Consider the following 22,641-nt stretch of genomic DNA (forward strand, 5'->3'; position numbering starts at 1 on the left):
TGGTGAATGATTTTTAAATATCAAAGAAAAATACGCACCATCAAAGTATCTTTATAAGTGGATTTGTTATCAGACTTCTAGCTTTTAAAATCTTAACAGGCCTATTTGCTTGATATTGAAAGAGTAAAAGTTCGTATGTACTGTTTTCCGAGATCGACCGAATAATTAAAAGTTGGATGAGAGCAGTTTGGGGGATGAAACGCTTATAATTGTCACAAATATTGTTGTTAAACACAAGCTTGCTGTGAGTTATGATGTGCAACCAATGAAAATTGCGTGCAGTTCGATCAATAATTGTTTGGGCGTTTCTTCGTCTGCAATCTGTTCAATAGTTTGATCACGCAAAGAGTCGAATATTGACAGCTGGTATTAAGAATTTGGCCACAGACCTGAAATTCTGGCATACTTGACCGAAAACTTTACTTCCATTATTATATTGATATCTCTTTATTTCTCCTTTGGTCTGACTTTCCATCTGAACGAGGAGTAAGGAACTTTGGGTAGGTATAGCACAAGAAATAATAATTTTTGCCGCTGTCATCGTTAATTATTTTTTGGTGTAAAATACCATACACAGGCTAGGATCACATCTTTTAAAACTATCACTTCTTGTGAGGGGACCCGATCTAGCTCTCAGCTTTTAGATTTATCCGGACAGGAATCTAGCGATGCACTTTTCAACAGCTTTCAAATTATATTAACTGGCTGACCAGCAGAAAGTTTTGTTGATTTACGTAGTCTTAGAACAACGTGAACATCATTTGTGAACATTAAGAGCTTGCAACAACGACAGCATTGTTTTTTGTTTCTTTGTGGTTGGTTTTCTAGGTTTCCTAATCACTTCTTCAGCCAGAATTTTTTTATTTATAACAAATATTTTGACATGATTCAGCTCTCAACTTTTAGATTTATCCGAACAGGAATCTAGCGATGCACTGTTCAACAGCTTTCCAATCATATTAAACTGGCTGACTAGCAGAAAGTTTTATTGATTTACGTAGTCTTAGAACAACGTGAACATCATTTGTGAACATTAAGAGCTTGCAACAACGACAGCATCGTTTTTTGCTTCTTTGTGGTTGGTTTTCCAGGTTTCCTAACCACTTATTCAGCCAGAATTTTTCTATTTATAACAAATATTTTTGATATGATTCAAAATACAAGAAACAAAATAAAAGTGCTAAACACAATTTAATTAGTTTCTATAGCAAAAAAAAAACTTTAGGATAAGCTTGATACGACAACCTTAAATGTTAGAAGAAGACATCTTAAAGAAATGGCACATACTCAAGATAAAAATAGTCCATCAGAAAATGGCCGAATACAGTTGACAGAGGGTTTCCAATTCAAATTGAAACATCTGCTGTAATTTGACCAAATGCACCTTTAAGTTCCACTTGACCGATCTATCGGGGATGCTATAAGGTTGCTTTCAGTAGGCTCTGAAGTTTTAACCAATGAATTCAGCTCTAAAGCGGAGAAAGTAAAACACTCTTGTTAAACTGACAAAATAGTCGATAAAGAGTATATGACATATATAGTTAAACTTTTTTTGGCACGTTTACCTTTCAATTTCTTTAGTCAATTTACTTAAGTCGTGCGTGATACAAGAATTCAGATGTAGTGTTTTTAAAAAAATCTATCATTTATTTATCAAACTAAATAAATAACTACTTTATGTTACATTTCTGGAACAAGTCTTTATATGAAGACTAGAAACTCGGTCAAAAAACTTAGTATGGGCTTCAAAACCATCCACCCATATGTTACTTCACTTTAAAGGGGTTGTCACGATTGGAGTACAATATTCTGAAATCGCCGTGGAAACTGAGAAATACTAAATAATCATATGTTGTGCTCTCGTTACGTTTTCTTCCATTTCTTTCGTCAGTTCCCTATCTCGTTTCCACCTGGATCATCGGTGCTAAAGCGTTAATTTTTCTTTTGGTGGGTGAGTGGCAGTTTGGGCCAGCCGTTCTTGAGAACCATACGATGTTAAACAGCGTCAGCTTGTCGGCCAAAGCATCATTTGGAGATGAATCGTTAACATTATCCAGAAATTCTACATGAGAAACATGATTTCCGTCCATTAAAAACCACTCTCGAATTAAACCAGAAAGGCAATATTTCATTTTCACGACTTTGAAAAAGTAACTAAGCTAACTGAAAAACCACAAAAAATAGAAATATGATCTGGAGGAAAATGAACACCGGGTTTTATTGTTTCTCTATGAGGTTAGACTTGCATATACATAAAATTTTTCAATCGACTATGGAAATTTTATAGCATGATATACTTATATTCGAAGCTGAAAGAACACTCAAATTTCAAACAATAAAGCGAATGATTTACAAAAATTTAAAGCGTTCATGGATCAGATCGGCCATTAATTCTCAAATTCACTGCGTGTAATTGTAAAAGGATTATAGACGCAGTCGTGGGCGATTGCTGTGTGGGGTTTCCACAAAAATCGTTTAGTTTGTATCAAGGCGGTTTGAAGGTGGATTTTGGATAATTTTCTATCTGAGAGCCCCCTCTTCACTTACTTAGAGAACCTTGTTAGGTTAAGCATCTTGGAAACCCGTACTGCATTTGGTTCGTGTAGTTACGTCGTCGAGTATTTTTGCAAAACATCATTTTTGTCCCCTGTTTTGTCTTATCAGTATGATTGGCTAATTCCAATTTCTTTAAAAAAAAAGAGCAACATACCACCAATAACTTCACTCTTTACAACGAAATATCAAAGATATTTCCTCGGAAAATACTAAAATCTCTTAAACACACAAATAAGCAAAGGCGCGAAAGGGGAATTAAAAAGATTATGATGAAAATTTCACTGTCGATCACTTCGAAGTGGTTCGCTTTAGAAATAAAAAAAATATGCTCTTTTTAACAGATAAAAGGCTCTTGTACATCTGAATGACTCACCGGATCTAAATGAACTATGGGTAAAAGCGAAAGATTATCAAGTAGCTGTACACGTTTGACCAATAAGAAATACCAATTCCTTGGCAATTTGTCAAGATATTATTCATTTATTCTGTTGACATCACAAAATACGAGTAAGAGGTGGATTATTACTTCGAAAATTTTCATTTGAGGCCATTTACTAAGTGTAATTGTCGACTGCCACCGCAAGATGAAAAAATATCATAATGAGTGAGCTGCGTAAATCCTCGCCGTTGTTATCTATTTTTCTGAGCATCATTAGCAGTCCTCAGATACAAGTTCACTTTACTCTCAGTTCTGGTGATTCTAGGTGAAAACACTCATTTATTTGACGGTAAGTTAATTATTTATCTTGGTGAGACTGCGACAGGTAAAGTAGCATTTTGCAATTGCAGGTGTGAAAAAACTAAACTTCGTCAGTGTTTTAAACCCTTGAAGAAGAAAGGAAAGGAAGAAGGAAAAAAGGAAAGTTCTCGCCCGACTCACTTTAAAAGGAAATAAGAAAAAAAAAGTAATATATCTATAGACATAGTATACTCGATGGGTAAATGAAAATAGTCAATAGTGATATTTCTGACAGGAGTTTGGCAAACACGAAAAGGCAAGCGCTTATTTTTATTTTATTTTGTTTTTTTTTTTTTTTTTGTATTTTCCGTTTTTTTGCATATCAATAAGAAAGGCTTTGAAGCGAAAGTCTCGCACGCCATTCTTTTAATTCAAGCTTCAATGGAAAGATTATATTGATAACTTTGCGCCTTTGTTAGATTAAATATCATATGTAGCGTTAAAACACATTTTCTGTTTATTTCGTGCGGGACGTGACCATATTGTCAAACCTTGGGGCCTCAATTACTAAACTATTACATATTCTGAGCCAACGACAAAACCTATAAAAGTGATAAATAAATTTTGCTTATGTTCGATATCAACGTTAGGAACAAAACTTTTTAAAATTCAAGTAAGTCACGGGAAAATTGCGCCAACTGTAACAATATTTGGTTACACATTGCGAGAAAAGGAGATGTTTATCCAAGTACTCAGCACGGAAAGATAAGACTCGTTCGTTGCCCAACAGTACATGTTGTTTAATATTTGTTTTGTTTCTCAAAACGGTGATTTTAATGTATTGTAAGACGTAACTTTAAAAACAGTTTACCTTTCAAATATTACCGCCTATCAAATATGCTTTTATCAACAGTATCCGGACAATAGGCGAGGAGTAAATTGTTTAAATATCATAAAAAAGAAAGGCTGTTTTAAATAATAAAACATTGTCATAAGTGACAGCGGCAGGTTCGGATCGGGTCCCCTTTGTTCATTTTTCGTCAATTAATTTTCCAACTACGAAAAGAGCGCGTTAAGTTTGTTTTTTTTTTTTAAGTGAAACTAAAGCGAATGTAATTGCACCCTCAGATTGGCGCTTTGGGGGATAACTCGACCACACTGGTTGGTGCGTAAGTTGTAATCCAGCTTTCCACATTGTTTAAGATCCTTAGTTGACAGAATGGCGGCCATCGGAAATGCGTCCTTCAATAATATCCTTGAGACAAGTCAGAGAAACATGAGCACGCCTGCTCCAGAACATTGCTTAAGCACGGATCTTAGCCAACTCACAGCTACAATACACATTTTCACGCTGTTTGCATCCTTGATAGGAAATTTTCTCCTTATTACAGCATTCGTGAGAATGAAAGAAAAAGTCCTGCTAGCGATCGCTAGCATGGCAGCATCGGACCTTCTGACGGCAGTCTTTTTACTCCCGCGCTTCATTACAAACGAAATCAATGGATCCGGTGCTTTCCTTATCCATGGAAATGGAGGCATATTTTTGTGCAAGATGTGCAGTTTCCTAGGCGACACGTCGCTATCTGTTTCGACTCTGAGCATGGTTGTTATCGCTATTGAGCGCTTCCTTGCAGTGGTGTATCCTGTTCAATACAAGAATACCTCTAGAGTGAGACGTCGCGTTTTCTTCGCCTTAACATGGATCATGGCTGCAGCATTTCACTCGCCATACTTTTATACTCATCGACTAATCAGATTTTTTATGAATGGCCATGAGATTCAAATCTGTCTACCGAGGTGGGAACCAGCTTTCAATAACGAGTCAGCGCATTATCGATACAATATATTTCTATACACAACAGTGTTGATTCTACCGCTACTCGCCATTTCTGTTTTGTACATAATAGTGGCTTTGCGTCTCCGAAAGGACAAAATGAGTTCATGTCGAAGCGAGAACGGAACAAGACGGATTCGAAGACGCACTCGGACATTCCTCATGATGGCCATTTCTACTACTACAGCATTTTTGATCTGCTGGATGCTCCATATCGTTTTAACTTCCATTAGGCTCATTTCACCTTGGTTGGTTTCAGAGTGCAATAAGGGCTACCAGACAGTTTCCTATATTTCGTACGTTTTGGCGAGTTGTTATTGTGCTGTAAACCCATGGCTTTGCCTTTTGCTTATCCCACAGTTTCAAAATGAACTGAAACTCATGATGCAGAAGATACAATCTCGATGTTATGCAAAGAAGAGTAAAAGATATGGTAAAAAGTATATACGCTCACGGAAATACGAAGTGAAGGACGTCATTCATCGATTTGAAAGCTGTGATCAGTCAACCATTCACGTTGGCGAAGACCAGGAAACCCAAACTTAAGAAAGTCGCGATTTTATACAGATCTTTTCCAGTGTTTATTGGTAACCTCTCGTCAGCACCACCTTGGAGAAGGCAAACACACAGCCTACTTCATCGGCTAAGCGATTGAGATAATTATACGCTCGCACGCGAGATGTTTCTTTCTCGGGCTATTGCGGCCTGGAGGGAAAAGCCTCCATCGACGAGAGATATAATTTTTTCCTTCATTTCGCCGATCCGCCCTGCAATAATTATCCTGCTGAAGGGGATCCATCTTACGCCAGAACATTCCTGAGACCTGAAAAGCAACGCCTATATTCTTCTTTTGGTTTGTTAAACTGCAAAACGGTTCGTTTGTACATCTAAATCCGAGCTATCGGTGTCAGTCGCGTTCGAATTAAAGCTCCTCACCTCACCTTTATAAGACAGCTTCGCGAGTCAACTTGATTGAAAATGAAGCTTTTGATGTTATTTAAGGCTGATTGAGAAGAATTTCTGGTTACAGGCATGTTTTTGCCTTTTAGTAAAGTGGAACGAGGGAATATTCAAAGTCTTTCAAACCACTTGCGATGCGATGGGTCTGTACATTGAACATGTTTTATCATTTTGTTCAGTTTCAAAACCTTGCAAGTCTTTTTCTAATTGGAACAGAGTTAAAACATTGTTCCAATAAATCAACATACCTTTCACTTTGGCTTTCATTTTTTTCTTAAAAATCAAATGATAGACTGACTCTTTCCGTAAAGAATTCGTTACCATAATTGCGATGCTTTTTGGCGTAAGAATACAGAAAAAAAGAACCAAAAAAAAAACAGGAAAAACTAAGCAAATAGAAATTTGATAAAGACAACTTATAAAATAATAGGTTTTCCAGTTTACAACATTAGATCGAGTAGCTTTGCACTGTCAGTATCGCGGCTTAGTTTTACTCCTCTGCGTATTGTTATTTTTCTCCCTGATTGTATTACAGGGTCCAGTATACGATTTTATATACAAAGGGATTCAGATGACGACGTGTTTGACGCACTTGGAAGTGGAGCGAGGATGGTTCGAGTTCTTACCTCTGTAGGGTGTGAATGCTGACATTAACCCTTTACACCCCAACATCACTATGCATATTCTCCATACTGCTCTCCATAAATTTCCAAATAGGGTTAACAAGGAGAGTTTGTTTAACAATCAGGCGCTGGTTTAGTTGGTGATCATCTCTCCTATTCTCATGACTTTCATGTTTGATTCAGTGTGATATAGTAAAGAGAAATTAGATGCTGGTCACTCTTAGGAGCTAAAGGATTAAGGCCAACCAGCGAAGTCATCGTGCACTTGCATCAAAAGATTACATCGACCGATTCTTTTCGGTTTGTATTAACCATATTTAAAAGGCGTTTAGATTTGACATATACAATGGGGAAGGAGTTTCAGGTAAAATTTGACGTAAGAAATTAGTGAATAAAATATATTTATTTGGTCTGCACATAGGGATTTCGATCCCCTTCCCCAGCCCTATGAGGAACCTCGACTAATACCATTACAAATAATTTGGAGGTGAAGAAACATGGATTCTGGGCAAGACAAGTCACCTCTTTTAAAACAAGTATGTTAATTTTCATTACTTCCGATTAGAAAAGCAGGGGTGTTCGGTTTTCACCTCTCACCAAATTACTTCATTTTTTTAAAAGTAAAAAATTGGCGTCAAAAAAAAATTTTTTTTTTCTGTAGATGTGCTATGGCTTATTTAGGTGTTGGGAAAATGATTGTAATTAATATATTATCGTAAGTCATTCAGCAAAAATATAAAAGCTGTTGATCATCTCGTTTTTCTATGGTGGTAGAGTAATTGTAATCTCCTCTTACCGCCAAAAAAATAGTGTATGTAATGTTTCAAAATATTTACATCAAGTTGCCATTAATTTTGAGGAAGAAATATGTGTTAAGTTAGAGTCCAATTTGTTAATATCCACTTGTTAGTGAAAAAAGTAAATTGCTCTGGTCAAAGTTGTTCTCTACACAGGAATTTCTTGGAAATGTTCGATCTCCTTTAGTCTCGCTTTTGGATGAATTCCATATCGAATTCTCTACCAGGATCTTGACTGAAAACATATGAAATTTTAAGTTAGAAGGTCATTTCGGAAAGAGTCAACATCTCGAAGGCACATACTTTAGTATGCGGGATCTGTTGTACATAGCTTAACCTGATCGTGCATTAAGTGTGGTATGATGACATTAGACAAAGCCTTTGTCTAACTGTCACGCATATAAACTGATGAGCTGAATTTTTTAGTAGATGGGAGCTAGTCTGAATATTGTCGGATTGTATTAGTAAGTGACTACAGAATAAAAGACATACCAACTCTTAACCATACCAACGAATGTTCTCTGGTTCATGACTTCATGATATCTTCTTATGTATACAGGAAAGGAACATTGGCTCAGATAGAACAAGAAATTAATAGGGAAACACTGTTATCAGTTTTGTCGCGAGTGTCGCACAAAAACTTGATATCTGCGTCTCCCACGAAGGGTCAAACACCAGACCCTTGGGGGGAGGATACGGCTACGCTTAGGCTAATATGTGACAGGTTTCCTGTCATAGTCGAAAGCATTATGCGAGTTACTGCATTGAACATGTCACTTAATCTAGTGACGTAGATTCTTGGGGTTTTATCGTCCTGTGCCCACAAAAAAAAACCTTTTCCTTCCTTTTCCACTGCTAGGATGAGCAAAGTTAAAAGCATTTTTTGAGTTCCTGCATTGAACAAATCACTTAGTCTAGTGATGTAGATTCATGGGGTTTTATCGTCTTATGCTCGCGACAAAAACGAAAAACATTTTCCTTCCTTTCGCGGACGAGCTCCATGTTTACTATCTTTGTTATTCTGGGTACAAAGTAGATTGTTTCTCAGTTTTAGAATTTTACTACATAGTAACATGACTGTACACCATCATTCATCTTATATTTATTAGGTAACTGCTCGTTAGGTGCATTTTAAATCAAAGCTAGTAAGATTTGCACCCTGTTAACATTCATCAAATATATATTTTATTTATTTATCATATTACTTCCGAAGGAAATGATATCACCTATCGAAACCACAAAAATTATTCAGGTTCAACTCTACATCACATTTTTATTACCAAGGCCTTACCAAAGATTAAACACTTTATTAAAATTTAAAAAATGGCCCAGGTAAAATTTAATGATGTTTTAACAATATTGCTGAATATTTTAAACCAGGCTACCACCAAGAAGTAGTCAGGCCACGTCTTATCCTAATACTCTTGCATCGATAATTTCGACCGAAGTAGGATCCAAATTACTAAAAAGCGGAGTCAGCCAATATTTGTATCAGTTAATAAATTATGCTAAATGCAAATAGTAAATGATCATCAAGTCGCAGTATTGATGCCGCAAAGACAAAGTACTTTTCCTCTAGATATTGGAAGACCTAAAATTTAGAAATTACAAAGGTCAATCAAAGCGAAAGTATTTATCGCAACAAGGCAATGAGAAATTAGTATAAAAACACGCAAAATATTATAGAAATTCTTTTTAGTTTTGTATATCAGTATTGGTTGAGGAGATGTGTGTGTGTTGTTTGAAAAAAAAATTGAAGCGTTGAGAATTTAAATCCCACATTGCTTTCAATTAATGAAAATTGCTCAAAACTAATCAAGCTAAGCTATTGAGCAAAACGAGAAATTATGATCGATGTAACAATAACAGCCTAGTCCAATTTGAAATCTAAACACATACCTTCTTACGATACTTATAGAGGAGTAAAATCAATCAATAACCTATAATGAGAGGTACTGAGAGGCTTTTGCTTCCTTAAAAAAGGAAATGGAAAAAGGGCCCCTGTATGTGTGCTTGGCATGTCGAATGTGTACACGCACAGTACTTTTAAGTATTAAAATTAAGTATTCAACGACTCCAGAAGATAGGCTTTATAAACTTAAATTATCATCATATATGTACACATTGGAAAGAGAAAAGACAAATAGATAAATGAAAAAAAAGGGAGTACCTTGTGAATTCATGTCACCTGTTTGATCTAAACAGCTATAGCTGAGCGAAAGATTCAAGTGAAAATTTGGGACAAAACCATGAATAAGAAAACGGCCCGCTGGTTTTGCAAACTCAATTTTTTTCCCTACGGTATTGTTGGTATCGGCGCAACAGTACACTTTTGTTTACTGTTGTTGTTTCTCTCGTTTTCTGTTTCTTGGTTTTTTTCTCAACCATTTGTTGGACTAATTCTTTACTCGTTTTTCTGAAGTTTGACTTGTTTTGTTTTATTAATTTTTTTGCATTTTTTTTTCTACTGTAAAATGCAAAAAGATTTTTGTTGGCTATTTGGACTGTTTTCTTCAAGAATTTACCATATCTCTTGATAAAACTTGATTACCAAATTATGAGCAAAGGTACTTATTTCTTAAATGCATGCGTAATAAGTGCACTTGAACCAACCACCTGGTGCTTATTTTACAATTCAGTTTCTCGTTGACTCCCTTTAGAAATGTTGCTGAATTGTGACCGTAAACTTGCCAAACTCTCTTTTAAACGGTAGTTCCTTAAATAGACAAGGCAAACGATTGGATTAACCGTGCAGTTGGCAGTCGCCAAAATAAAGGCAATTTGAGTCAACACATCACCGATGTTGCAATTAAGTTTTTTAAGTTTCCATGGGGCAAACAGGTGAAAGAACTGTATGATGTTGAAAGGACCCCAGCATACTGCAAAGGCAATGACAATAGTCGCTGCTATCTTTAACATTCTGAGTTCTTTTGCTCCGCTTCTTCTTCTAGGAGCATTCTCACTGGAGCGATGTATTACAAACTTGTGCTTGTTCAGGAAGAGGCAACAAACCATCACGGAATAAAGGATGGTAATCAAAGTGAAGGGCAAAATGACAATCAGCACAAACAAGGCGGTGTAATAGCGGGTGTGCGTAATTTTGTGGTTGAATGCTGGTTCCCAGTTGTAATCGCATCTTCCTGAACTCGTCAATCTATATGTGTAGAAGTATGGCGAGTGAATCCCCAACGCTATGATCCACACCATCAAAATGGCGTAGAGACGTGTTTTAGAAGAGAGTTGACGAATTCTGAATGGAAAAACGATAGCAAGAAACCGTTCCATGGTAATCATGACCAAGGAATGTATTGACACTGTAATGGACACGTCAGTGAGGAAGGTGGAGATCTTGCAAAGAAAGGAACCCATGGCTCCACGGATGAGGAATAATTCTGGTGGCGATCTTGTAATGGCCGCGATAATTTGACGCGGAAGAAGAAAAACAGGAAAAAAGAGATCGGAAGCAGCCATATTGATTATGAACACGTTCGTTGCCTTCTTTACAGCCTTTGATCTGAAGAAAACGAGTATAAGAAGACCATTTCCAAGCAGAGAAACCAGCGCAATGGCACTTAATACCAGTGCTGTTATGGTAGACTTTGCTGCAGTGTTTATGGTGACTATGCATTCTGATGTATTGTTCATTTTGAGCTTAGAGATCTGAACGCCAAAATCAAAATGATGTTCGTGAAACTTTCCAATGTCTTTTATACTGTGAAAGTGTTCAGAATCTTAATTTTAAATCTGACATTTAATCAATTTAAATTTTTTAATGCTTTGTGAAAACGCAGATCGAAAAAGCAATCAAGAAGTCCTTCTGTGGCATTAATATTCATACTGACGTCCGAAGAAGTGTTACAGTTTGTAGCAAGTATTGAAAGCTACGGAAAGTTACAAGATTATTCGTAAAACTAAGTCAAGGCCTAAGAATAAAGTGAAGTCTGACCAAAATGTGAGGTTTATTTCCGATAGCATGTTTTTAATTTTGTCGGAGAACCATGAAATTGTAATATATGTTACGCCTAAGACAAACGAATACGGATTAATTACGAATAATTTAGCAACTAAATGTGGACAGCCAAGAGATATGGCATTTAAAGTTAATGTCTCTCTATTCAGAATTTCAAGGGTTTACAATGGTAAAAGGAAAGTGTTCAACAAAAGGCTTGAGGTGTATTGAGTAACGAATGTGATTGACACGATATCATATTACGTACAAATTTAGAAAAGCTTTGAACAAGTTTATCAATAAACTTGGCACAATGATGTTCGTGAAACTTTCCAATGTCTTTTATACTGTGAAAGCGTTCAGAATCTTAATTTTAAACCTGACATTTAATCAATTTATATTTTAATGCTTTGTATGTTTCCTGATAAATGACACTGCTTACGCCAAGCCTTAATTTTCCTGAGAGGTTGAATGAGGAGCTCTTCTTGTCGGTATTCTATGATGGATTGTAATTAAGGCTGGATAAAGGTTTTAAAAGTCTTATTGATCCCTTTTTCGTTTTATGTAGCATTCAACACAAATTTAACTCACAAAATAGATCTAAAATATTACTTTTACCATCAGATTTATTTGCAATTTATGGCTATAAGCCCCTTTCGTGACCTAAACACCACGATCTCTCTGTAGCTTATTTTGACGGATTTACGTACTCTCTGAACAGGGAGGAGACTTGATGTCGCGGCGATTTCTAGCAAAGGGAAATTAAAATGGAAAGTAATCTCTGGTTGATGTTTACTTTTTGAATATTTGCCCCAAAATTTTTTAAAAAGTGCTCCGCTCCAACGATATTTAATCCGTCATTTGCGGACAAAAATTCGTTTTATGACCTTTTTTCGTACGTTTTTTTCCCGAGTATGGGTCTCTTAAAAAGACATCTTTAGTGATGCTACGGCTGAATGAAATTTTTGTGGGTGAGAAAATCGTCAGTTGCTAATAAGTATTCAATCAACATTACGGAACATCAACGCATTAAAATCCTTTTTCCCTTATTAACAGAAGCCTTAACACTTTGTCAATTTATAGGACACCACCACATAAAAGTTTGTTGTTTTGTCACGAAAGATATCTTTGGCCAAGGTGAACCATCTTGCGATTTAGACGGTAAGAGATTACAAAACGAAACTTGAGCCCTTTCCTTTTTTTAGATTTAAATACAAGGTGACATTATTGTGGTATATTCTACTCAATGAAGGGCTTTCAAGATAGAAGGGGAAAATGAGGAAAGCTAGATTGCAAGCATCAGGCTAAATTTGTTATTTTAAAAAACTTCCCCTTTATATATATGCAGTTACCTCTGTCTTATCAAGACCAGCTCTGAGTCAGAATTGACACACCGGAAAAGTTTTTAAAAAATAAAAAATATGTTAATTCAAATCCCTCACACGTTTTGTGCCTTAGGCTTATTTTCTCTATTCAAACGATGTGTCTTCATTTAATTCTAGTAAAAATAAGATTCAGCAGAATAATTACTTTTGTTCCATTACAGAAGTTACGAAAAGTGGGAAGGATTGAATAGACAATCTTTTTAATAAATTTTGAAAATTCCTGTCTTGATTGCAATATTCTAGCAATATTTCTATTTCTGGTGCTAAGTTGAGGCATTTCACTGAGATAGAATGTTTTAAGAAGAGTTCAATTTTCACTCTAGCCACCCTTACTGTGAAATCCGTGTTCAACTAATCCGTAGGTCCGTCCGTCCGAGTTGAACAAATTCTGAATTGCCGCTGAGGCGAATGAACGAGTTTTTTTATAAAGTTGCTTCCATAGGACCCAGTGAAACAAATGATTCGTTATACCAAGCCGAAACTCGTTTATTTTCATTATCTTGACGCTGAAAATAACAATTTTCTCGTCGAGGAACTGTGAAAAAACACCTTTTTAATTTTTCAAACCTTCTTGAATTTATCCCGATCCTTTTAATGCTACTTGGCGTCTATCATGCAATGACTTGTTTTTCTCATCAATTTTTTAACTATTCGATTCATCGAAAAAAAAATGGAAATAGGCTCATAAGTGCTGCAACAAAACCCCAAGAGTAATTGAAGTTACCAGTACCATGGAATACTACCCAAGCGTCTTAACAATTTCGATAAAACTTGTTTAAGTTTCGCTCACTTACCCTGTAGATTGTCTCACTCTTGAAAATAAAATGGATCACACGTGTACTTTTTTAAATGAAGTATGGAAAAGCTCCTCATTACAGCTATCAGTCTGTCTCGACAAGTCTTATCGCCACTTTTATTGAATATAAGTCAAAGCTGGAATGAAGAGATCTTTAAGAATATTGAATAAAATGAAAAACTAAGAACAACTTAGTTTTCGAGAGAAATTATTTTAACCGCCTACGCTCCGAACCACCAGTTGTTAGAGGATAGGACTCGTGCAGTGATTTTGCTAACCCAGTTTCGAGTGAATGACCCGTATTAACAAGTTTAAAGATAATTTTACCGGAAAGACCAACATACTTCGTAAAAAAAAGCAAGACCAAGACAAGTCGGTGTAAGTTCTTATGAAAGCGAAAGTTTGCATGCTTGCTTCATTAGTACAGGTTGCAGACTCAATGAGCCTTTTGCACGACAAAAATAAGAAATCACGGATTCTTTCTTGTATCTCTGTTTATCGATAAAAGTTAGTACGATATCCTAAAGGACTTCGTAAATTGTGGAACTTATATGGCCTTCGAAATTCATGTTTTAAGGTTATAGAGAAACTTCAACATCGTTCTTTCTCGTCAAAAACATTAAATACGAAAAATTCCGAAAAAGACTGTGCAATGTTAAGAGCCAAAAATATTTACAGCATATGTGACATGTGTGGATTTGAAGGGAAGTCGTGGTGAATTATCAAATTTGGGCAAAAGTAAGAGCGCGATCCGTTTTCATTCCAGTATTTAAATCAATCGAAATATCGTGAAATGAAAATTTCGATTTCTGGCAAAATATAATGGCGGAATTTGGTAGCCTAAGAAGGCCTCAGCTGGAAGTGAAAATAAAATTAATTTAAATTAGGAGATTGAATCTGCCATGCTCTCCGGACTGGTGATTTGAAGATTCTATTCATATCCCTGTAATGTGTGTTCAAGTGATGGATAGTCAAGTTCGATCGAGTCAAAACACACTAGTAAGAGGCCAGATCCTTTACGTACACTGAAACGCATGTGCGGTCTCTCTTGAAATTTGAATTCAAGTCAATTACTTACTTATGGCTGTCACAGTCCCATTTCTTTAAACCGCACTTTCATCATCACGAAGTAACTCTTAAGGGTATACAATTGGCCCACTTGTATTCGAGGAGGTTAGTTTGAAAAGTAGTTTAAAAAAAAAAAAAAAAAAAACGGCCCCGATACAATCATTACTGATTATAGTCACTATCCAAGTGTTTTGTTTTGTGCGTTTGTATAAGTGCTAACTACACTCAATTATCGTAGAGCCTTAATTCAATGAAGCGCAGAAGAAATGTCTTTCCTTTGGTCTGTTTTTGGTTATACTTATTTCTTATAAGTATCTAACGATTTATTGTTGAATAAAATCTAGGTTGTTGAGTAATGATCCTGCAAACAAATCACCTGAGATCTAAAGGCTACAAAAAATTTCCTACGGCGGTTTATCCACCTTTCTGTTCTTGTTAATAACCAAAGACATATTGGTTGCGCAGCTGTAGTTAAATTGTTTGGATGTATGATGTTAATACCTTGTTTTGGTGCGCAAGAAAAAATACAAAATTTTAGAGCTAAACATTTCCTTTCGTGTAAGCTTAGGTACTTATTTTTCGACCAATTGGCTGAAAAACATCGCACGAACCCTAAAACCGCCAGTTACATAAAATACTTAAGGGGATTCGTATCGCAAGTTTCACACCTTCAGAAAATCATCAAGTACAGAAAGGCTTCCTAGGGAAATAGGTTGTTATCCTGTGAAACCATTGTATGGTAGGTGGTTTCTACTGTAACAATTAGTAGTGGATCTGGGATAAAATCAGTTAAGCTTGCAAAGAAAAGGCAGGACACATTAATGATACAATCATGACTCGAAGAAAGCAAAAGACAAAAGGCGGGAGGGACAAAGGAAATGCTGACATTGGGGAAAGAGGTGCTTTGATAAAGCCGTCAAATAGCCACAATACAGAGACTTAACCCTGGAACTCTTAGGTAAAGTTCAAGGCATGCACCAAAAAAGAACATTAAAACTGAGATGAATTAAACGAGTCAGACTTAGTAGAATATCCAAGCGTACTGAGGAGACCTCGAGGTCGAGACAGCGTGGACTTCCCGTGAAAAAGGAGAATTTCATTAGGGTTTCCAATGTCACGCGATCAAAACTAAATCAAATGTAAGAGACCTGGAGCAAAAAGGGAAAAATCATTGTCGATCAAAGATGACTTAATAAATTTCCTAATCCTTACCTTTATGCAGTTTTCCACAGATTAATGAATTGTTCATTGCTATGAGCAGTATGGGTTCAGCGCCTTCGTGCCTTTCAGAAAAGTACAAATGTGGCGACCCGAACGAAAGTGAACATCTGGTGATTTTTTGCTCGCCTCGAGAGTGACCATTTGCCTACAACAAACTTGGGAATATCCCCTCAAACGAATTTCCTTCTGCCAGAACTGATCAGAGGATAAAAACTACACGATAGGATAAAATTCTCAACATACGTGACAGCTTTCGCGAATGCCATTCTGACTCGGCGAGACGTAAAATTAGATGAGTAAAATGAGGATAAAAAATGCCTTAATATTGTTTCTATACAGGGCCTTTTACCTTACAGGGCTGAGACACCAATAGCTCTAGCGATTTTTTATCGCACGGGAAAACTGGGAATAAAAGGGGACTTGTGCAGGTGAGAACGAAGACAATTAAGTTTAAACGCTACCCAAAAATAATGATCTGAAGCCTTCGAATGGCAGCACAAATGGACCCTGCAATGCAGTTCTCACGAAGAAAAAGAGAGACGTAGAAGAGTACATGACGACCGTTGAGAAAAAAACGAATGACCATGCCTAAAACGCCCCTCAAAGATGGAAAAGGACCTAGCTCGCCCAAAGACGAGGAAGAAAAAACATGGAATACAGTGAATTATCGTTGTTTCGTCGATCATATATTCTTAAAGTACATATTTTCTTTCAGCACTATACGTCGCGTAATTAGCACGACTGATGAGAAGTGTTGTAACAGAGTAGTAATGCATTGATTCCTAGTTGGTGGTTTACCACAGAAAGTACATTATGCTTAATCATTCCATTCAGATCAAGTTAGGAAACTACGCTTGCTATGCTGCAATATCTTTCAACTGCACTTCGGCGATGACAGTTTTGGAAAGCCTGCGCCGTAATCTGACAGACTGAAAGAATGAACGAGGTCTTAATATCAGTGCCTTAAAAGCGCGTTTGTACTGCTCGTTTAAAAATCCATAGCAAACCGGATTTATGGCATTTGGCAGCCACACTATCATGTAAAGGTACTCCGACAGTGGTTGCATGAATTTCAGGTTGTCCAAGTCTGGATTAAATTCGTAAACAAGGTACAGCGTTTGAAACGGAAGATAACATAGCACGTAAACAATAAGCACGGTTAGCAACATCCTAAGAAACTTCTTTTCCAACATCTGTCGCCGCTGTGCGCCTGCAGGATTCATGTTCAGTTTGTTTAAATTTAAGATGGATGAATGCGGACTTATGTTGGGCGTAGAGTTAAGTGAACAAGAGCGACTGCGTCGTAGTGCTATAGGAACAAGATGTATATTCTTTAAGGTGGCTGTGATCTTTAGATACAACGCCGAGATGACAAGCACAGGAAGAAGAGCTTGTACAGCATACATCGTAATTGTGTAAATGCGACGATAGCGAGTGTCTTTGTCCATGTTGTCTGAGAAAACATCCAAACAGTAGTAAATGCCAGGACTACCTGGAAAATCCAGGACGGTCATAGCACCATACGAAGGCAAAGAGAACAAAAAGGCAATAAGCCACAGCAGTGCGATGATCAAGCGTGTCTCTGACTTTGATGGTCGCGTTACGAACGGGAACACCACGGCGCGAAAACGATCACATGCTATGGCCACCAACGTGTTCGTTGTTACAAAGTTAAACACCACAACGCTGGGTTTCAGCAATTTGCACATAGCTTCTCCCATCAGCCAGTTTCCAGTAAAGAGTTCAGGTAACAAGAATGGGAGACAAAGCACAGATCCGATGTCGGAAATGGCCAAGTTCATAACTAAACAATACGTGCTGGTCTGAAGGCGACGAGTACGACTTGAAATAATACACACGGCGACATTTCCCACCAAGGCGAAAACGATGATTACAGCGTATATTACAAAGCGAAATATCTTGAGAGCGATCGGCTCCAAATAAAAGGTTGAATCATTCTCTGGTAAACCGGTAGAATTATCATCAGCGGCAATGGACACATTTGTAGGCGTTCCGCCATCATACATTTTGACCTCAGTCCTCGCTGTTCTTCTCAAACTTGCTTTCGAACGAATGTAACTGAAAAACAGGTGAACAATAAAACACTTTAGGGTTTTTTTTTGTACAACGAGTTGGTTAAAATTGCACACACAAACATGCAACTATAGATGAAGGCAAATTATGCGAAGAGTCCAACTAGTTTTTTAACTCGAAGTTGTCTACTCCATAAATGTAATGAGTCTCTCTATGAGATAAGATTGCATATCAAAAATCATGCTCTGGATTTTCTGTACAACACCCAAGGAAAAGCGAATCTTCACTCTGTTTACCAGTGTAGATAAGTTGCTTTTTCAATAATTTCACCGACCACAAAATTCTGCCATGAATAGACTCGAACTAATCGAGTCTCATAAAATGAAGTAATAAATTACTCTCTACTCACTTCTTTCATAATAACCGCTTATAGCGTATATAAATTTACAAGGAACGCCACCAATGTTGTGTTTCAAAAGAATATAACAACATAACCACCCGATTAATTTACAGCCATTCATGTTTTTTTTTTCTTTTTTCTAGTCGTAAGTTTTTTAAAAAGCTTCTTTATTCTCTCTCGCGTCGCAGTTGCGGTAAATATTAATTTGTCCACTGTGGTGTCCTTATTCTGACAGCTTTTCTTTGTTAAGGCAGACTTCAAGTAAGCTTTTCCACAGGGGAGCAAAATAACCGCGGCCAAGGGAACGGAGCCGTTTATTTATTACGCTTAGCACACGAAATGGACTGGAGATTTAGCCATCTGTCAGCCGCCCTCTGCTTTTTCTTTGCTAGGAACAGAAAATTAATAGTGACCTTTTCGTGTCAAGTAGAGGGTTATCATGCATGCTATCGATAAACGTCGTTTAATCATATGTAAAGCAGTCCCTCGATTGTGATCGCCGTTCTAAAGTTTTAGCCGCGCTGTCGGTCACATGGCTCCTACTGTCACGCTACCGAGAAATAAAACATTTTCTCATATAAACAACAGTGTTATACAAGGATTTCTAGCTCTGAGAAAAGCCGTAACAACACACTTCAGTGAAACTGAAATACGAATTTCCCTTCGAGTTGAACACTCGAAGAGAAATGCTATATACACGCGCGCCCATATATTATTCTCTATATATCGGAGTAAACGTTTCAAATCAGATCATTTTTAGGCCGATGAGTTACTTGCCAAAAAGTCAAACAATAATTTTGATGGGGATGCCATATTTGCGTCCTTTCGAGCAGCCCCGATTGAGCCCGGAATACTTGAAAAATATGACGGCCGCTGGTGTTTGATTTCACCGAAGAAAAAGAAGATCGAAGCTGCCCGTTGACAACTAAAAAATATTCACATCAACACAGTTTGTGATGGTTTAACTTCTCAGGGGGCAAAATTTCGCTCCACAAATTCTTCTTTAGCATACGTTCCGACTATCTTTTAAGTCTCGCCTAAAAACAAGGGTAGAAAACTATCATCACTTGCTAAGTTAAGTGGGTCGTTTCCCTCAGTTGGGGGTAAATCTTAAAGGTATTTAAGATTTTTGACCATAGGTTTTAACGACTATTTTTGAGAACCACAAATTTAAGGGAGGTCATCCTAGTTTATCTCGCGAGAATGGGCATAATAACTACTCCAGGTAAGAGAGTTGTGAACGGCGCCGTTGACACTCCCCTCCAGGGTACTCTGGATAATCGGTGAGTGCAAAAAAAAAAAGGAAAAAAAAAAGCCTCTCTCCAGAGCCGAGGAAAAGAGAGGAGAGTTCCTTCTCTTGCGCAACTATCTTTCTCTCTCTCTCTCTCTTACTTACTGCCGCTGCGATAGCAAATGTAAAGATTTTTATGCCTGTCATAAACATCATATACTCTATGTTGAGTCCTACTTAAGGGAATTAAATGTGACAAGTAAAAGAACATGTTGTGTTGTATCCTGAGAGAGACAGATAACGATCAGATTACACAAGTTGTTATTGGAATCCTTTCTCTCTTTCTAGCATAAACATTCGAAGTAATCTATAATTTGGCATTATTTATTGTTGTAATTTGATTGTAAAGACAAAAGCTCGTTCAAGTGCCCTGGAAGTACAAGTTACAGGCAATCGAAAAGGGTATAAGACCGGCGATACAGCCATCAAGTGAAGAAGAAAGATATTTCGCATTCGCTATCTATCTTAGATATGATCACGAAAGACGCTGAGAATTTTAACAACAATACCTACTGATTTGAAATACACTTACCGATTTCAGAAGGATGAGAAACTGCAGAGGATGTATAGCTCGAGCGCGAGTATTTTCTTCGTAGAGACAAATCTGAAGGTGCTGGAGTTTTGTTACATTTAATGTTATTACGAAGTATAAGTGCGCATTATGAGATCATAGGAGGGAACTTGATACATTGCAGAAATGTTTCTCATCCACAGACGATTCCAGATTTTCTATAATTAAGGAGCAGTTGATTCATCTATCATCTTGGAGCAGAGGGGGAGGGGATACCATTCATTTTCGTCATTAGGGAGCATTTATGATTCATTTATCATCTTGGAGCATGGGGTGGGGGGGGAGGGATTTTCAGGGGGAAGAGGGGATCAGTCGTCTCTGACAGGGTTACAGGGTTCAAAGGCGGTACTATACTGCGAAAATGACTAGAAAGTTTTTTTTGTCAATATCCAGCATATTTTGATATTTGGAGAAATTTTATTCACTTCGAACATTCCGCACAACTTTTAGTTGCTCAGAGTGGCAGCCAACTTCAAGGGGGGCGTCAATCGGAAAAGGCGCTGGATATGACGAAAGTAACGAGGGTGTATTTCAATAGGAGGCCACAATGTTACTATGACAACCTATGATGTCCAAAAAAAAACTTTACAAGTACAAAAAACTGCACTTTCCTCAAGGAAAAAGGGCAAACCATTGTTGATCAGTCAAAGAATTTATACTTAAAAAAATTAAATCAACATTTCATTTGGAGCCACCTTAATCCCACTGCCGATGCAGTATTTCATTATTCGACCCAGGCTATGTATTATTTTAAGACACTCCTGATGCGTGACTTACACATAAATGTTGGACGTTATTTAATTAAAATCTGAAAAGAACATATTCGTCTACATCAAAACTTCTCCGCCTGTTTATTTTCACCTTTTATGCAAATACTCGCCGCTTTTGACAGCACAATTTCAAATTCTGTCAATTGACACTGACATTGATCTGTCTGTTGATAAAACGCAATTTGAGTGGATACAGCGAATCAAAAACTTAGTATTTAAGACTAGATTTAATTTCTGTCTTTTCAAATCGGTCCGAAGAAGCCAAATCACACTTGAAAACTAAATATTTCATACGGGAAAATCGAACTGCGTCTGACGGCAAAAGAAAGGAATCAGAGCCGAAACAACCTTTCTAAATTTAGCATCTCAAGTCGACATGTGATAGTTTAATAGATAAAGAGGATAAATTGTTTTTGCATAGTCTTTGTTCTGTTTTTTGTTGTTTTTCTTTTTAGAAAGATAATCCTGCTTGCTACAATACACTGAAAGCTGATGTGTGGCAAATAACAACCAAAATTATCGTTTAGAACTCGAACCATTCAAGTGTAACATTTCAAAGGTTGTTGTCATAAATGCCCCGAGCTCGTGACGAATAGTCGCTCATTAGTGTTGTGTGGTGTTAACGTTTGCTTATGTTGTTTTAATTTCAGTCACTTCCATCGACAGTGGTACTTTTCAGGAGGTCTCCAAGCCGAACAAGAACACTACAAGATCTCAAAGTTGACGATCATCGTTTTTGTAGCTACAAACGTCCATCAGTGGCAACACACAAAGTAACAACCATAATTAGTGAAATCTTCATGATGAAAACTAAAAAACTTCAACACCTTTTACTCACAATTTACTTTCTGCAAGTTGAACGTGTAGTCTCCTAGGCTTCCTGATTTCCTGGATGAGTTCTTTCACCTTCTCACTTTGCGCTTTAAGATGCGACTACCTCCAATAATAAATTATGCCCGATTTCTCGTTCTAGGTCAAATAAGAATTATTAATCAAAATGTATGGCCATGCATGCGTATTATTTATGCATTTAGATATATGTTAAAGGCCCAACGAACCTAACTTGATAAGAGTGAAACTTATGAACACAAGTAAGGTGAGTTTTCACAGGAATGGATGAATCGATTCTCAGTGAGACAGGTTACAGCGTTTATTAAAAAGATCTGAAAATCGCTGAACACTTGTCTGTTTCCGAGGAACAGAAAACCACTAATTACTTTCGTAAAAAAATGTTCGGTATTCCTAGAATAGATTTCCTGTCATTTTAGGTCTTTGTCTGTCAGCAATTTAGAGTCAAACTTTAATAGCTCATGTGCATAGTTATGTACCGCAATTCAAAGAGAAGACAAGGGTGCGACTGTTTCGTATGTTTTAATAAACTCTTCACCTTGCAAAATACATCTCGGCGAAACACTTTCCTCGAGAAAGGTAGAAAGAATTACTATTCAATGATGAATACTCACAAAAATACTGGACTTGTCACAATTAGGCATTCTAGTAAACCCTGGATTTAGTAAGGACGCAAGGGTGTCCGCTTAGTAAATAGATAAAACAAAAAAAGTTTGAATTCAGCAGTGAAACTTCCTCGAGTTAGCTTTCGTCCACTTTATTCCTGGTGCATGGAATTGAAATTTAAAGGGTTAGTTCTTTTGGAGAGAAGATAACTGTAGAGCCCAGCGAAAACCCTTGAAACTACGAACTACGAAC

At 37.0% G+C, this 22,641-nt stretch overlaps 3 protein-coding genes across 5 annotated transcripts; 1 reads left to right on the top strand and 2 right to left on the bottom strand.

Moving 5' to 3' along the window:
• Positions 1–255: 255 nt before the first annotated feature.
• On the top strand, positions 256–7,589 carry LOC113680528 (QRFP-like peptide receptor). Its single transcript, XM_027197561.2, has 2 exons — positions 256–3,284; positions 4,364–7,589. The coding sequence occupies exon 2, from the start codon at positions 4,455–4,457 to the stop codon at positions 5,613–5,615; it is 1,161 nt and encodes a 386-aa protein (XP_027053362.2). The 5' UTR covers positions 256–3,284; positions 4,364–4,454; the 3' UTR covers positions 5,616–7,589.
• A 951-nt stretch (positions 7,590–8,540) lies between these two features.
• LOC113680202 (QRFP-like peptide receptor) lies at positions 8,541–15,050 on the bottom strand. The gene has a single exon (XM_027197218.2). The coding sequence runs from the start codon at positions 11,092–11,094 to the stop codon at positions 10,078–10,080; it is 1,017 nt and encodes a 338-aa protein (XP_027053019.2). The 5' UTR covers positions 11,095–15,050; the 3' UTR covers positions 8,541–10,077.
• Positions 15,051–16,532: 1,482 nt separating this feature from the next.
• LOC113680242 (neuropeptide FF receptor 2) lies at positions 16,533–22,099 on the bottom strand. Of its 3 annotated transcripts, none has more exons than XM_027197261.2 (2): positions 21,773–22,099; positions 16,533–17,947 (listed from the first exon to the last, which is right to left on the bottom strand). In XM_027197261.2, the coding sequence occupies exon 2, from the start codon at positions 17,893–17,895 to the stop codon at positions 16,726–16,728; it is 1,170 nt and encodes a 389-aa protein (XP_027053062.2). In that variant the 5' UTR covers positions 17,896–17,947; positions 21,773–22,099; the 3' UTR covers positions 16,533–16,725. The 3 variants fall into 3 exon arrangements, with proteins under 3 accessions (XP_027053062.2, XP_089047917.1, XP_089047916.1); XM_089191791.1 differs by lacking the exon at positions 21,773–22,099 and adding an exon at positions 20,126–20,367 and having other exon boundaries at positions 16,533–18,690; XM_089191790.1 differs by lacking the exon at positions 21,773–22,099 and adding an exon at positions 20,126–20,284.
• Between the last annotated feature and the right edge of the window lie 542 nt (positions 22,100–22,641).

The sequence above is a fragment of the Pocillopora damicornis genome, chromosome 13, assembly GCF_964200805.1.
Source record: "Pocillopora damicornis chromosome 13, jaPocDami1.2, whole genome shotgun sequence".
NCBI classification, from domain to species: Eukaryota; Metazoa; Cnidaria; class Anthozoa; order Scleractinia; family Pocilloporidae; genus Pocillopora; species Pocillopora damicornis.